At 40.6% G+C, this 13,402-nt stretch overlaps 2 protein-coding genes across 2 annotated transcripts; both read right to left on the bottom strand.

Moving 5' to 3' along the window:
• Positions 1 to 620: 620 nt before the first annotated feature.
• On the bottom strand, positions 621 to 7,165 carry LOC137605083 (tubulin alpha chain). Its single transcript, XM_068329482.1, has 4 exons — positions 7,044 to 7,165; positions 2,941 to 3,163; positions 2,527 to 2,675; positions 621 to 1,817 (listed from the first exon to the last, which is right to left on the bottom strand). Exons 1-4 carry the CDS (start codon positions 7,044 to 7,046, stop codon positions 843 to 845), a joined length of 1,350 nt encoding a protein of 449 aa, XP_068185583.1. The 5' UTR covers positions 7,047 to 7,165; the 3' UTR covers positions 621 to 842.
• Positions 7,166 to 7,939: 774 nt separating this feature from the next.
• Positions 7,940 to 11,453, bottom strand: LOC137605082 (tubulin alpha chain-like). The gene is made up of 4 exons (XM_068329481.1): positions 11,314 to 11,453; positions 9,592 to 9,814; positions 9,156 to 9,304; positions 7,940 to 9,012 (listed from the first exon to the last, which is right to left on the bottom strand). The coding sequence occupies exons 1-4, from the start codon at positions 11,314 to 11,316 to the stop codon at positions 8,035 to 8,037; spliced, it is 1,353 nt and encodes a 450-aa protein (XP_068185582.1). The 5' UTR covers positions 11,317 to 11,453; the 3' UTR covers positions 7,940 to 8,034.
• Between the last annotated feature and the right edge of the window lie 1,949 nt (positions 11,454 to 13,402).

Consider the following 13,402-nt stretch of genomic DNA (forward strand, 5'->3'; position numbering starts at 1 on the left):
ACGGGCCGATAAATATGACGTCACATTTTCCTCTTTGTTCTTTGTAAGCTCTACCTGTTGAGCCCATAGTTTTATTAACTTAGTTTATTTTAATAAATGTTATTGGGTAAAGATTACATTTATTATCATTTTTAATTTACTTGTTATTTATTTAATACAGTTTTGTATTAAATAATTCCTCCGGGATTAATAAAGTATATAACTATGAATGTGATCATTGATGTTGTGTATAATTGTATATTGCTGTGCATTATTTGACATCTTCATCATTAAACAGTAAGGTTACTCAGCGGTTACTCAAAATTTGAGTAAGGCACATCCACACTAGATGTTGGATACTTGTCATTCTTTCTGATTAGCTGTAAAATAACTGAAGTAAACTGAGCAGATGCTCAGGTAACACGTAGTGAAGTTGAGGATCCTTGATATGGCATGATGTTTGGATCACTAACGGATAGTGAACATAATTTCAGAACAGGCCTCATATATTGGATTTTAACAGACTCTAGCAGTCGAGGTGTGAGACTAGATTTAGCGTGCTTGAGCAATAACACAAGGTCAACACGAAATGCAGTTCTGAAAAGGGAGCTGTGTAAAAAATCTGAAAGAAGTTGATCAGGGGACAAATTCAAAAATTCTCCTTTATGGCGACAATTCAGTATATTTATTGAAAACTTCTGACCTGTCAAACAGAGTTTTTATACACAGCCAAACTGTCATCTCTACAGACAGACAAGTGGATTCTTAAAAATGTAAATAAAACATTCATGACACAAAATATGTTCTATTTCTTAGATCTCTCCAACTTTGTCTGTTAAAAAAAAAAGTAGTGACAGCTAAGCCTAATATTCTTCCCCTTCCTCATCTTCCTCAAATGAGTCGATTCCAACCTCTTCATAATCCTTCTCCAGGGCAGCCATGTCTTCTCTGGCCTCAGAGAACTCTCCCTCCTCCATTCCCTCCCCAACATACCAGTGGACAAAGGCTCTCTTGGCGTACATGAGGTCAAACTTGTGGTCGAGACGAGCCCAGGCCTCAGCGATGGCTGTGGTGTTGCTCAGCATGCACACAGCCCTCTGTACTTTAGCCAGGTCTCCTCCAGGAACCACAGTTGGAGGCTGGTAATTGATGCCCACCTTGAAACCTGTGGGGCACCAGTCCACAAACTGGATGGTGCGTTTGGTTTTGATGGCTGCAATGGCAGTATTGACATCTTTTGGCACCACATCACCACGATACAGCAGGCAGCAAGCCATGTATTTACCATGACGAGGATCACACTTCACCATCTGGTTGGCCGGCTCAAAGCAGGCATTTGTGATCTCAGCAACAGACAACTGCTCATGATGGGCTTTCTCAGCAGAGATGACTGGAGCATAAGTGGCCAGAGGGAAGTGGATACGAGGGTAGGGCACCAAGTTGGTCTGGAACTCAGTCAGATCAACATTCAGAGCTCCATCAAAGCGAAGGGAAGCTGTGATTGAAGACACAATCTGGCTGATGAGCCTGTTCAGGTTGGTGTATGATGGACGTTCAATGTCGAGGTTCCTGCGACAGATGTCGTAGATGGCTTCATTGTCCACCATGAAGGCACAGTCAGTGTGCTCTAAGGTGGTGTGGGTGGTCAGGATGGAGTTGTAAGGCTCCACTACAGCTGTGGAAACCTGGGGGGCTGGGTAGATGGCAAACTCAAGCTTAGACTTTTTACCATAATCAACAGAGAGTCTCTCCATTAACAGGGAGGTGAAACCTGAGCCAGTGCCTCCACCAAAGGAGTGGAACACCAGAAAGCCCTGGAGACCTGTGCATTGATCAGCCTGCAGACGGAGAAATTATTAAATTTTATTGTCTTTATATTATAAGACACATTATATGCAATGAAAAATAAACTCTTTTGTGTCATTTGTATGCATGCTACTGGTCTTTAACAGATTTCTAAATGTGCATGACTCCTGAAGAAATCTATATATCTCCACTAAGGACATTATAGTTTCATAGATGTTTACATGTGAAATTGTATCATGAGAGGGTCTTGAAGGGGATTCAGACCAAGTAAATAACGATTATGAGGTCAGTTTATGAAAAAACAGTTGGACATTAGATTTCTACAAACATAACTGTCACTATCTGTACAGTTTCCTGCTCTTTAATAATCATCAGTTTGTCTTCATTCTTCCATCTTTTCTTACTGTGTCTTCGTATGTGAAGTTACCTCTTCTTTTCTAATGCTGCTCTTGATTTGTGTATCTATTTAATGTATTTACAGAATACAAATTTGTGATTACAGTACTTAATTTTTGATTATTTATCATGGTATTGAGATAAAGACTGTATTTTGTAATTTTGGAGCCTTTTCAGTTTTCTGAACACAAGGCAGTCTTGGCAGAGTGATGTTCTCTCATCCATTGCTCTTATAGTTTGCCATCATCACCATACAAGTAATCATAGTCATTATTTTCTATTATGTCATTCTTTTGAGCTTAAATTTGAAACAAAAACCGAATGACTAACTCTTAAGTGCCTCACCAGTTTGCGGATTCTATCTAGGACGGAATCGATGATCTCTTTGCCGATCGTGTAATGCCCTCTGGCGTAGTTATTAGCAGCATCTTCTTTTCCTGAGATCAGCTGTTCAGGATGAAAGAGCTGACGGTATGTTCCTGTGCGCACCTCATCTGGGAAAGACACCAACAACAAATGAGAAAACATGTTGACTTGTTATAGGAAGTGCTAAAAGTGGATAAAATTGGATAATATGAGTTACTCTGGCTAACCAAGACACTTGATTCTTTCAGCTAACACATAATGCTGATGACAAAGGTTATTAGAATATCCATTTCACCCGAAACCTCATCAGTAATAAAACATGAATTTATCTGAATTTGCTGGTGCATGAACTTAAAAAAAATTAATAAAGTTCCACAACACAACACTACTGACCAATCACAGTGGGTTCCAGGTCAACAAAGATGGCTCTGGGCACATACTTCCCAGCCCCCGTCTCACTGAAGAAAGTGGTGAAGGAGTCGTCGTGGCCTCCGACAGGCTTGCGATTGGGCATCTGTCCGTCCGGCTGGATGCCGTGTTCCAGACAGTAGAGCTCCCAGCAGGTGTTCCCCATCTGGACCCCAGCTTGGCCCACGTGGACTGAGATACATTCACGCTGGAGAAGAAGAACAAAAAACGCAGCTTCATAAAGGTTTGTTCTTTTCCACTTGGGAATGTTCATTATGTCGATGACTTTTACATTTTTTTGTCATAATTCACTCATTAATGCTACATTTGAAACAATACTGATGCATGATTCATAAACTACCAATAGGTCGATGCAAAGAGTTTGGAGAAAAATTTTGAAGTTAAAAGAATAGAAATAGGTTTTCTTCATACTGTATGTACATGCATTTCATCAAGCAAAAAAAAAGGAAATTCAAGAAAGTAAAACATGAAATGTCAGCTATGTGTGCCACGGGGTTTTGTTAGTATGAATTGGCATACTTGCATTAGCGTCTTTAGTATTTACCCAATTTATCTATACACAGATTGTGTGAGCTAGAAGGTCATGTAAACAGGTGTGAATGTTTAGCTACCATCTCCGTTCGAATAACTATACCACTGCAAGCAATTGTCGTAAATAATGACATTTACGAAATTGCTTTCTGGATGGTATTCACCATCCACAAATGTCACACTTATGTTTTGTTAGCATATTCTCCAGTGTTTAAATAATTCCCCATATCCACTGAGTAGAATTGCATGTTATTCATACTGGAATTGAAAATATTCAAAAAATGTTCATTACAATTTACAACTGCTACACCACCTGGGTGGGCGGCAGTGGCTCAGTGGTAAATCAGGCGGTAGAGCAGGTCGTCCCATGATTCAAGATCGGCGGTTCAATTCCCGCTCCCGCCCAAAAAAAATACCTGGAGGTGAGCTGACAGTGGGAGGTGTCAGCTCACCTCTGGAGCACAGCCGAGGCACCCTTGAACAAGGTGCCGTCCCCTTCACAAATTGCTCATTTGAGGCACACCAAGGAGCTGCCTGCCACTCTACCCCCCTTGCATGCCTACAGGCCCCCTTGTGTGTGGTGTGTGTACTACAGGGGCCTGTACACACTAAAATGCATGCATGTGATTTGATTTGATTGACTAACAAAAACTAGAGTGTGCGTTCTTAATTTCCCTTCGGGGATTATAACAGTGTATCAAATTAAAAATTAAAACATTTTAAGGCCTTCAATTTAAAGAAGTACACATATTAAAGCGTACTTTTACTACGCCACACAACTGTGACAACCTTTGAAATACTATATATGCCCCCCTATCCTTCATGTCATGGTGCTACTTTTATCCTCCCCTTGAATTACCCCCTTCAACAGTCAGACTGACAAGGGAAGATGTTGGTGGGTGACACATTACAGACAGTGTAGCTGTAGGGTTTTTAAAGATTACTTCACATTATTTTAGAGTTTGTAAAATCTCACAAAACCTTGTTGATCAGCAAGGATTTTTTTATTCCACATACTTCATGTGAAGCTACAAGAGTACAGGGTTTGGGTATCACGGTTAGCACAGCTCTGTTCAGCAGCTATTTTGGGTTACTCACGCTAACCTGACACTTCGCAGGAAAGGCTGATGGCTTACGTAAACAGCGAGTGACAGTTTCCACAATAATGGTCACTGCTGAGGCGCATTTTGAACTTGACCAGCCAATTTGTCTTCTGCAATCTAGAAACAATTTATTTGATGTTTATGTTGAAAATAATAAATGTAAAGGCTACAAATTTGTGTATATCAAGATGACATTGGTGCATGACTGCTGGGATAGAATTTTTCATTACCATAAGCTTGGGTAAGTCAATTTATCAAGTGAAGAAACCTAAAATTAGCATTGTTTCATTTCCTGCCAAAGATTTTTCATATATCAAAGAAACAAGGGAAAATCGGAGGTTCCAAAATATGAATATGAGAATAAAGATTAGTTCGCGAATAAAATGGCATTAGAACTACATTTTAGATACTGTCCGAAACAGACAGAGCAGAGGACAGGTGAACAACATAGAAAAAGAAAAACTAATTTCATAAAAGCTATTTCAGGTCACCTCACATGGGAACAGAGATCCCTTAATACCCCATCATCAGACAGCTTTCTGCCTCTATAATAAGAACGAGACGTAATGCACCAGAAAGACAGGATGAGAATGAACGATCATCCATTGAAGTCTTGTCTGGACCCTTACTGACATGTATTTTGTTATGTTAGCTTAAGTGCTAATTCAAAAGCTGAGGAGTCACTCTGTCTTTACATTTGGTGGAACACTTAAAATTATAATATAAAGATACATTTCCTTTTCCATCTCTACTTCATCTATAACGAGTACAATGGCAGGAATCCACATATTTGTAGTGGATATTCATGGTTTGTAGTAGAGGAATATTCTTGAAACCAGAGTCTTTTTGATGGTTTTGTGCTCACATCTTGCTGTTTTTTCAAATGTGTAAAAAAAATGCTACATGTATAATAAAATGATCTTTTCAACAGCAACTTTGATGAAAGGTCACATTTGTGAACTGTAAAGCAATTCTCTCTATACAATAATCACTGAAGAAACGTATGGTGAAGGATGAAAATAAATGAAAATCTAATTCATAAGATTTCCTGTGGTGATTTCACAATAGACAGATGTGGGGAAAATCTGATAAGCCCTCTGTGGCAGACAATTCTATCGCTCTCTCTTTAGGTCTCAACTGCAGTTTTTTAAGAACAAGAGATAAGCCAAACTAAAAGTGACATGTTGGAGAGAGAGAAAAAATGCTGAGCATAAAAGCCTTAATAGCAAACAATCATTTTATAATTTAGAGCCACGATTATGTGGTCTATTGTGTCAAGATGAAGTTAAATGACTTGAACTCCATTGTATTACAAACATTGATTGTACCACCATTAAAAACAAGATGCACAAGCATCACAGAGAAGTGAACTTATTAGACTTCTATACCTCTTATACATTGGTGTATCTTATTGTGCTAGAGACCTCAGAAGACTTGAAATATCTGCACTCACCATCAATCAGTTACAATGCCTGTCAGGCAAAACCCATAAATCCCTTGACAGAAGTCCAGTGGCTTCACTTTCAACCTTCAAGGCCTCTTTCACACACATATTTTTAACTGATCAGGTGACACATCAATGTAACTTAAATGCATCTTTAGCACTGAAGATAATGAAAAAAATGACAGCGCAAACTGTCTGATAAGGCCATTTATACTGTAATCCGGCACATAAGGACATCATTCAATTTTCAGTAGCTGTACTGAGCTAACAAGGTGTGTTTATTCTCCACACTGCAAACATACTTAGGGGGTTGGGTATGGGTGGGTCGGTCTTTTTACTTCCTGACATTAAAATAAGTCTAAACACTACAAAAAGTACTGTAATCAAAATGTACTTTGGCATTAATACTCCCAATCACAGATGTACAGTACGTGTTATCCCAGTTTTATGTAGCAGGGATCAGTCTTTTTCTCATTTGATTATCGCTGGCAAGTCACTTTTCTTCCCATATGGAACAAATTTTCAAATGATTAAATCTTAAGACATCTATTACTACTTAATGCCATTACCAAATGGTCGCAGTTACAACTGCTGTATTTCACTGTACTGTAGTCTGAACCAAGAGGAAAAACATTATTTCCTTCACCTCAGAAAAAAATTCCCTTGTCCAGGTTAGATTTGTCATTAAAAATAAAATGATCCATGCCTCCACTTTGTGCTAAAAAAAAATGGCCTGATCATTTACTCATTCAGGCCAGCTCAGTTTTACGGGTCAAAGTCTATTTCTGGCTCAGAGGGAGCAGCTCACATTTGCGACATGACATTTTTTGCTCTTTCGCAACGCATTCAAATATTTTAGCTAGCGTGACGAACCTTAAATAATGAAGACAGTTATTCACAGTAATGACAGTTATAACACTCACTTTTTGTGAGATTTACTACTGTAATCTGGCAATTTCTCTCAGGACAAATTTTCACATTGCACTTACCATTGTGGCTTCCTCAAAGAAAGTTCTCAAAAAGACTATTAGCTTTAAAGGAGTTTGAGCCGAGCTTCTCACCAAAGCCGTCAATGTGGTTTGAGTGTGTAAGTCTGAGTGTGTAAGTCATGCTAAACTGTGCTCAATATTCAACGCACACCACGCCTACCAGATGACGTCACCACGCACTGCGAGAACGCCTGCCACTTCATTGGCGGCGACGTCATGTCTGCTTGCAGGGAGAGTAGCGGGAAATTAATTCAATCACAGTGCGTGTGCGCCGCTCACGCCACAGCGCCACTTGTTGGTGGAAATGGGTACTGCAGTGATGGAGGAAGGCGATGTGGATTATCACTGACTCAAAGAGACATGTAGAAGCCCGCTACATGTACATTACAATTACTTGGGTAACTTTTTAGATAAATTAAATATCTAAAAGGTAGTTTTAATTGATGAGTTTTACTTTTACTGGAGTAGTTTAATAATCAAAGGTCATGTAGTCTTTGGTCTACTACAGCTAAGTTGACTGCAGGATATTACAGTGACTCATGAACTAAATGACATGGGCCCCTAAATTAACATGATCCACATTTGATAAGAATTTTGATTTTTTTTCTTATAAACCACATTGTCCTATTTTTATTTTTTATTAGTAGCCCCCCAACGACCCATGGGCCCAAGGCATCCTCAACAGACCCCATCTGGTGGCTCGGAATAGCAGTTGGCCTGCCACACCCACTGCATGCTTAGCAAAGTATTTCTTGGGATATAACTCCTGTTCCACTGTCAATGTAAATTCTGTAACATTCATCACAATATGAATTATTTTAGAAGACAATGTTCCTTAATAAGGGTTATAGTGTGATGCTGGAGAAATTATAATAATCACAAATTCATGGAAAAGATTCATGTCAACTTTTTAATAAGGCAGATATAACACCACCACAAGTTGCAAAAATATTGTCGGAATGTCGGTAAACCTTACATGACATTTGGTCGTTTAGTATTCCTCTCCCTCTTCATCTTCATCCCCCACACTGTCAGTGCCAACCTCTTCATAATCCTTCTCCAGGGCAGCCATGTCTTCTCTGGCCTCAGAAAACTCTCCCTCTTCCATTCCCTCCCCAACATACCAGTGGACAAAGGCTCTCTTGGCATACATGAGGTCAAACTTGTGGTCGAGACGAGCCCAGGCCTCAGCGATGGCTGTGGTGTTGCTCAGCATGCACACAGCCCTCTGCACTTTAGCCAAGTCTCCTCCAGGAACCACGGTTGGAGGCTGGTAGTTGATACCCACCTTGAAGCCGGTGGGGCACCAGTCCACAAACTGAATGGTGCGTTTGGTTTTGATGGCTGCAATCGCAGAGTTAACATCTTTTGGCACCACATCACCACGATACAGCAGGCAGCAAGCCATGTATTTACCATGACGAGGATCGCACTTCACCATCTGGTTGGCCGGCTCAAAGCAAGCATTGGTAATATCAGCAACAGACAATTGCTCATGGTAGGCCTTCTCAGCAGAGATGACTGGAGCATAAGTGGCCAGAGGGAAGTGGATACGAGGGTAGGGTACCAAGTTGGTCTGGAACTCAGTCAGATCAACATTCAGGGCTCCATCAAAACGAAGGGAAGCTGTGATTGAAGACACAATCTGGCCGATGAGCCTGTTCAGGTTGGTATAAGTTGGCCTCTCAATATCAAGGTTCCTGCGACAGATGTCGTAGATGGCCTCGTTGTCCACCATGAAGGCACAGTCGGAGTGCTCTAAGGTGGTATGGGTGGTCAGGATGGAGTTGTAAGGCTCAACTACGGCTGTGGAAACTTGAGGGGCTGGGTAGACGGCAAACTCAAGCTTCGACTTTTTACCATAATCAACAGAGAGTCTCTCCATCAGCAGGGAGGTGAAACCTGAGCCAGTGCCTCCACCAAAGGAGTGGAAGATGAGGAATCCCTGCAGGCCAGTGCACTGATCAGCCTAAAAAGAAATTTTGCTTTGATTACTTCAAGTCCAAGTACATTATCTAAAAAAAGTCTTTCACAAAATAAGCATTAAATCTTTAGCCAAAGACCATCATATTGAAAAGCCAAATTTGTTCAAAAAATGTACTAATCCCTCACCAGTTTACGCGTCCTGTCTAGAACCACATCAATTATCTCCTTGCCAATGGTGTAGTGTCCACGGGCATAGTTGTTGGCAGCGTCCTCCTTTCCTGTAATCAGCTGCTCAGGGTGGAAGAGTTGCCGATAAGTTCCTGTACGCACCTCATCTATGAAAGGATGAATTGAAAAAGAGTAAGACGTAATATTCTTGTGGTGTCAACTTTTCAGACCCTTTCTCAGATGCTGTCATTAAATATTCGCTGGACTATAGGGCATTTAGTCTATTATAATTTCTTAGTTGAAGTACAGTGTCATCAGCATACATACAGTATATTTTTTTCAACAAATTAGCAATTGAAAAGTCAGACTATGCCTTCGTTAATAGTTTTTTAGATACAGAACTTTAGTTACAGTTATACAGTGAAAGTTTATTCACTATTTTCTCATGACTGACCGATGACAGTTGGCTCCAGGTCAACAAAGATGGCTCTGGGAACATGTTTCCCTGCTCCAGTCTCACTGAAGAAGGTGTTGAAGGAGTCATCTCCTCCTCCAATTGTCTTGTCACTGGGCATCTGCCCATCTGGCTGGATCCCATGTTCCAGACAGTACAGCTCCCAGCATGCATTGCCCATTTGGGCTCCGGCTTGGCCGACATGCATAGAAATACACTCACGCTGCAGAACAGAGGAGACATTACATGTTGAGGTTGTTACATTTCAATATGTGAATATTCCTTTGTTGGATTGTCAGCAGCATCTAACAAATCCACTTGAGGCATTTTGTTAAACATTGAGCAAATAAGGGAGTAAGTGCCTGGATATGATGTGTTCAGTTTGGATTGGTTATTATAGATCTGGGCCAGTCAAACTTTGCATGTGAAGCATTGTAAGTTCTTTCAAAAGATCTGTGCTCTACTATACCATTCCAGTTATTTAAACTCAAGTATTTTTTTGCTCTTTTGTCCTGATCTAGAAAGCAAAAACCTTTCATTAGTATGATTAGTGCCTATATAAACAACTGGGGATGTTTCACTGTGCAAAATCAAATGCCATCTATTGTATTTCATTAATGCTCTAAGGCTCCCTTGCTCTCTTAAACTTCATATCTTGTGACATCTTTGGATTGATGTCTGCACTCAGTTTGGAAAAAAGTTTTAAAAAATTGACATGGCAGTTTTGTGTCCCAAAGAAGACTGTTAATGCTCTCAGCTGTTCCAAGTGTATTAAAGCAAACAAGAATTTTAAAAAAGGAGCTGTTACAAAGTAGAATGAGCCTTGTTGATTCTTCCCCATTAAATTCTGTTGATTTGACCAGAAGCTAAGATACAGGTAAATGTCAGGTTCATATGAGATAACTTATATACATTATTCTAACAGTAAACCGCTCACTTCTTTGCATGAGACAAGTTTGATGGAGTTTACCCTATAACTGAAACAAACCAAGGCTCTGTATAGCTCATAGGAAGTGATAAAAAAGCTGGAAAGAATTCCCCTACTTCTTCATCCTGCCCCTCCTCCCTTCTCTGATCTCCTCCCCTCCTGTGTCTCTCTCCTCCCTAATCATTCTAGCTGTTTAGTGGTTCTAAAGGCCTAATGCCAACCCCCACCTCTCTGTCCACATCTCTCTCAGACCAAAAACTCCTAACAACTGCAAGATGGCTGCCCAACTCATGTGGCCCAGATCGGACCACTCCTTTTTTCATTCCTCCCCCACAGTCCAATCACTCCCTCACTGTTCAGACAAAAGTAATTCTTCAACAAACACTACTAAGAATCCAGTACTGTTACCTTATTCATGTTTCATGATTTATTACTGTCTGTAAGACATTATGAAAATGAAAAAATTCTAACCCACAAGTTATTTGTCTTCTGACCTAGATTGTCCAGGACTGAAAATGTAACTTGTGAAGTCTTATAGTTACATAACCACTGCAGTGTATTTATTGCTTCAGCAGACATACATACACTGCATACATTCACACATTCAGCTCAAAAGTACCGACACTTAATGGGATTGCTCTACCTTTATATAAGTAACCTTAAACTTTACAGCAGAGGCTTCATAAAGCCCCAACCATTTTAATACATCTAATGCAGAGAAGCAGAGATAAGGAAGGCTGGACAAAAGAGAATTGAAATCAAGATGCTACGTCACCAGCTGAGCCGTTACTCACCATTTTGTATGCTCGTCCTTCGACTGACGTTGAGGATTCAGACTAAAGGCAGAAATGGGTATAGGAGGGAGAGCCAGGGTTTATAAAGACCAGCATGTGGAGGGGGCAGGCTGTGAAGCACAGGAAGTGGCTGCATAGGGTATTGGCGGGAGGGAGTGGCTTTTTTTTTTTTCCTAAAAAAGAATAACTGCCATCATGCTATCTTGCCTTGCATATTTCTGCCCTGCTTTTCCCTTTGAGATTAGAGGCATATTTATGCAAAAATAAATGTTCGTCTAGAATTGCTTTCCGTCTATATTTTCTTATATAGACATGTTTCCTTTAGCATTTCTGAGTTGTACACAAAGCTTAAAAGGTTTGTGTGATAGATTAGGGAAAACATGCTGAGGAGCAGCAACACAGTTTGGCAGGTCCTGTGGGTAGTGATGTCCAAATGAGGCTTCATGAAGCTTTGAACCCTTTTGGACAATTGCGTTGAAAATTGGTTTACTACTCTAAGCTTCGGCAGCACGGTGGCGCAGTGGGTAGCGCTGTTGCTGCACAGAAAGCCAGTTCTTGGTTTGCATCCCGCTCTGTGCAGAGTTTATATGTTCTACCCTTGTCTACGTGGGCTCTCTCTGGGTTCTCCGGCTTCCTCCCACCTTCAAAAACATGCGCTTCAGGTTAATTGGCTGGTCCCAACCGTAGGTATGAGTGTGTGCGTGCGTTTTTGTCTGTGTCTCTGTTTGGTCCAGGGGTGTACTGGCGTCGCGCCCGGAATGTCCACTGCCTCACGCCCAATGCTAGCTGGGATAAGCTCCAGCTCCCCGCAACAGCGGAACAAGCCGTAAAAAGAAAATGGATGGATGGATACTCGAAGCTTCATTCATTAATTGAGAATGTGGGCGTCCTCTGCTGGCAGAGTGGCTGTACTGCAGCCACACAATGGTCGATGACTCCAGAAAGCATACATTATAGGAAATTGTTTTGATTTCTTGTACGATTCCATAAAGCAATTAGAGATATAGATTGCAAAATGTTCATGCATGCATATCATATATATGTATGTATGTATGTATGTGTGTGTGTGTGTGTGTGTGTGTGTGTGTGTGTGTGTGTGTATATATATATATATATATATATATATATATATATATATATATATATATATATATATATATATATATATATATATATATATATATATATATATATATATATATATATATATATATATGGGTTTGCGTGAGTTATTTCAATAAGAGGAATATGACCATTGGATATGTCTATACTGTGAGATAAAAGTCGGAATTCTGACTTTTACTCGCAACTGACTTGTAAAAATCTATGCTTTCATGGAGCCTGGCTGAACTGGGGGTGCTTATGTATTTTTATTTAAAAACAATAGTTTTTCCACTGTTAAACCTTTGACAGTGGAAGGTTGGACAATATTTCTCCAAATTTGGAGGAAACAGCCCCCTGACAAGGCATAGGGGACGCTGGTTTTGCCAGGTTTGTGGGGTGGTACAAGTTCAGATAGGAGCTTCTTTGTTCTGCCCAATAAACCAAATGATCTGAAGACCACTGCTAACTGGGCCTCCACCACAGCTAGCTGGGCTACTATCTAAGCTAACTGGGCCTTGACCACTGCTTGCTCAGTTTCCACCACACCAACCAGGCTGTTTCCACTTCCAGCCAGGTTCTCACCACATCAGACTGAACAATTATCTCAGTTAAATGACCAAACTGAGGAAGATTCTCCACAACATGGGAAAGGTATTTATGATGCAACTTTTCAACTATCCTCTTATCATAAGGCTGTTGAACGACTAGACAGGGCCCTCTTGTTGCTGCAGGCCTCTCTGTCAGTATGAGCTACACAAACAACACTGACTAGCCAGTGAGTTTGTATCTCACCCACTCTCACAAAGTCACAGCTGAATGGTATATTGAATGTGACACAGGCGCCCTTTCACAGCTTACATTCCACAAGGGAGAGGACAGTGGGGAGGAGGGGCACAAAAGAGAGGGTTTGGTCTAAGGTTCTCAGTCTCACAGTTCAGCAGGAAGAAAAGTCCCAAGAAAAGACAATATTGGACCACACTCTCTT

This window comes from Antennarius striatus, chromosome 12 (assembly GCF_040054535.1).
Source record: "Antennarius striatus isolate MH-2024 chromosome 12, ASM4005453v1, whole genome shotgun sequence".
NCBI lineage: Eukaryota > Metazoa > Chordata > Actinopteri > Lophiiformes > Antennariidae > Antennarius > Antennarius striatus.

Bases quoted from the DNA above. Each gene is read 5' to 3' on its own strand.
- LOC137605083 (XM_068329482.1), bottom strand. The intron at 2,676-2,940 runs GTCAGTAGTGTT...TGTCTTTCCCAG, and splicing joins CCTGGAACCCACTGTGATTG to ATGAGGTGCGCACAGGAACA. The intron at 1,818-2,526 runs GTGAGGCACTTA...CTCCGTCTGCAG, and splicing joins TAGATAGAATCCGCAAACTG to GCTGATCAATGCACAGGTCT.
- LOC137605082 (XM_068329481.1), bottom strand. The intron at 9,305-9,591 runs GTCAGTCATGAG...ATCCTTTCATAG, and splicing joins CCTGGAGCCAACTGTCATCG to ATGAGGTGCGTACAGGAACT. The intron at 9,013-9,155 runs GTGAGGGATTAG...ATTTCTTTTTAG, and splicing joins TAGACAGGACGCGTAAACTG to GCTGATCAGTGCACTGGCCT.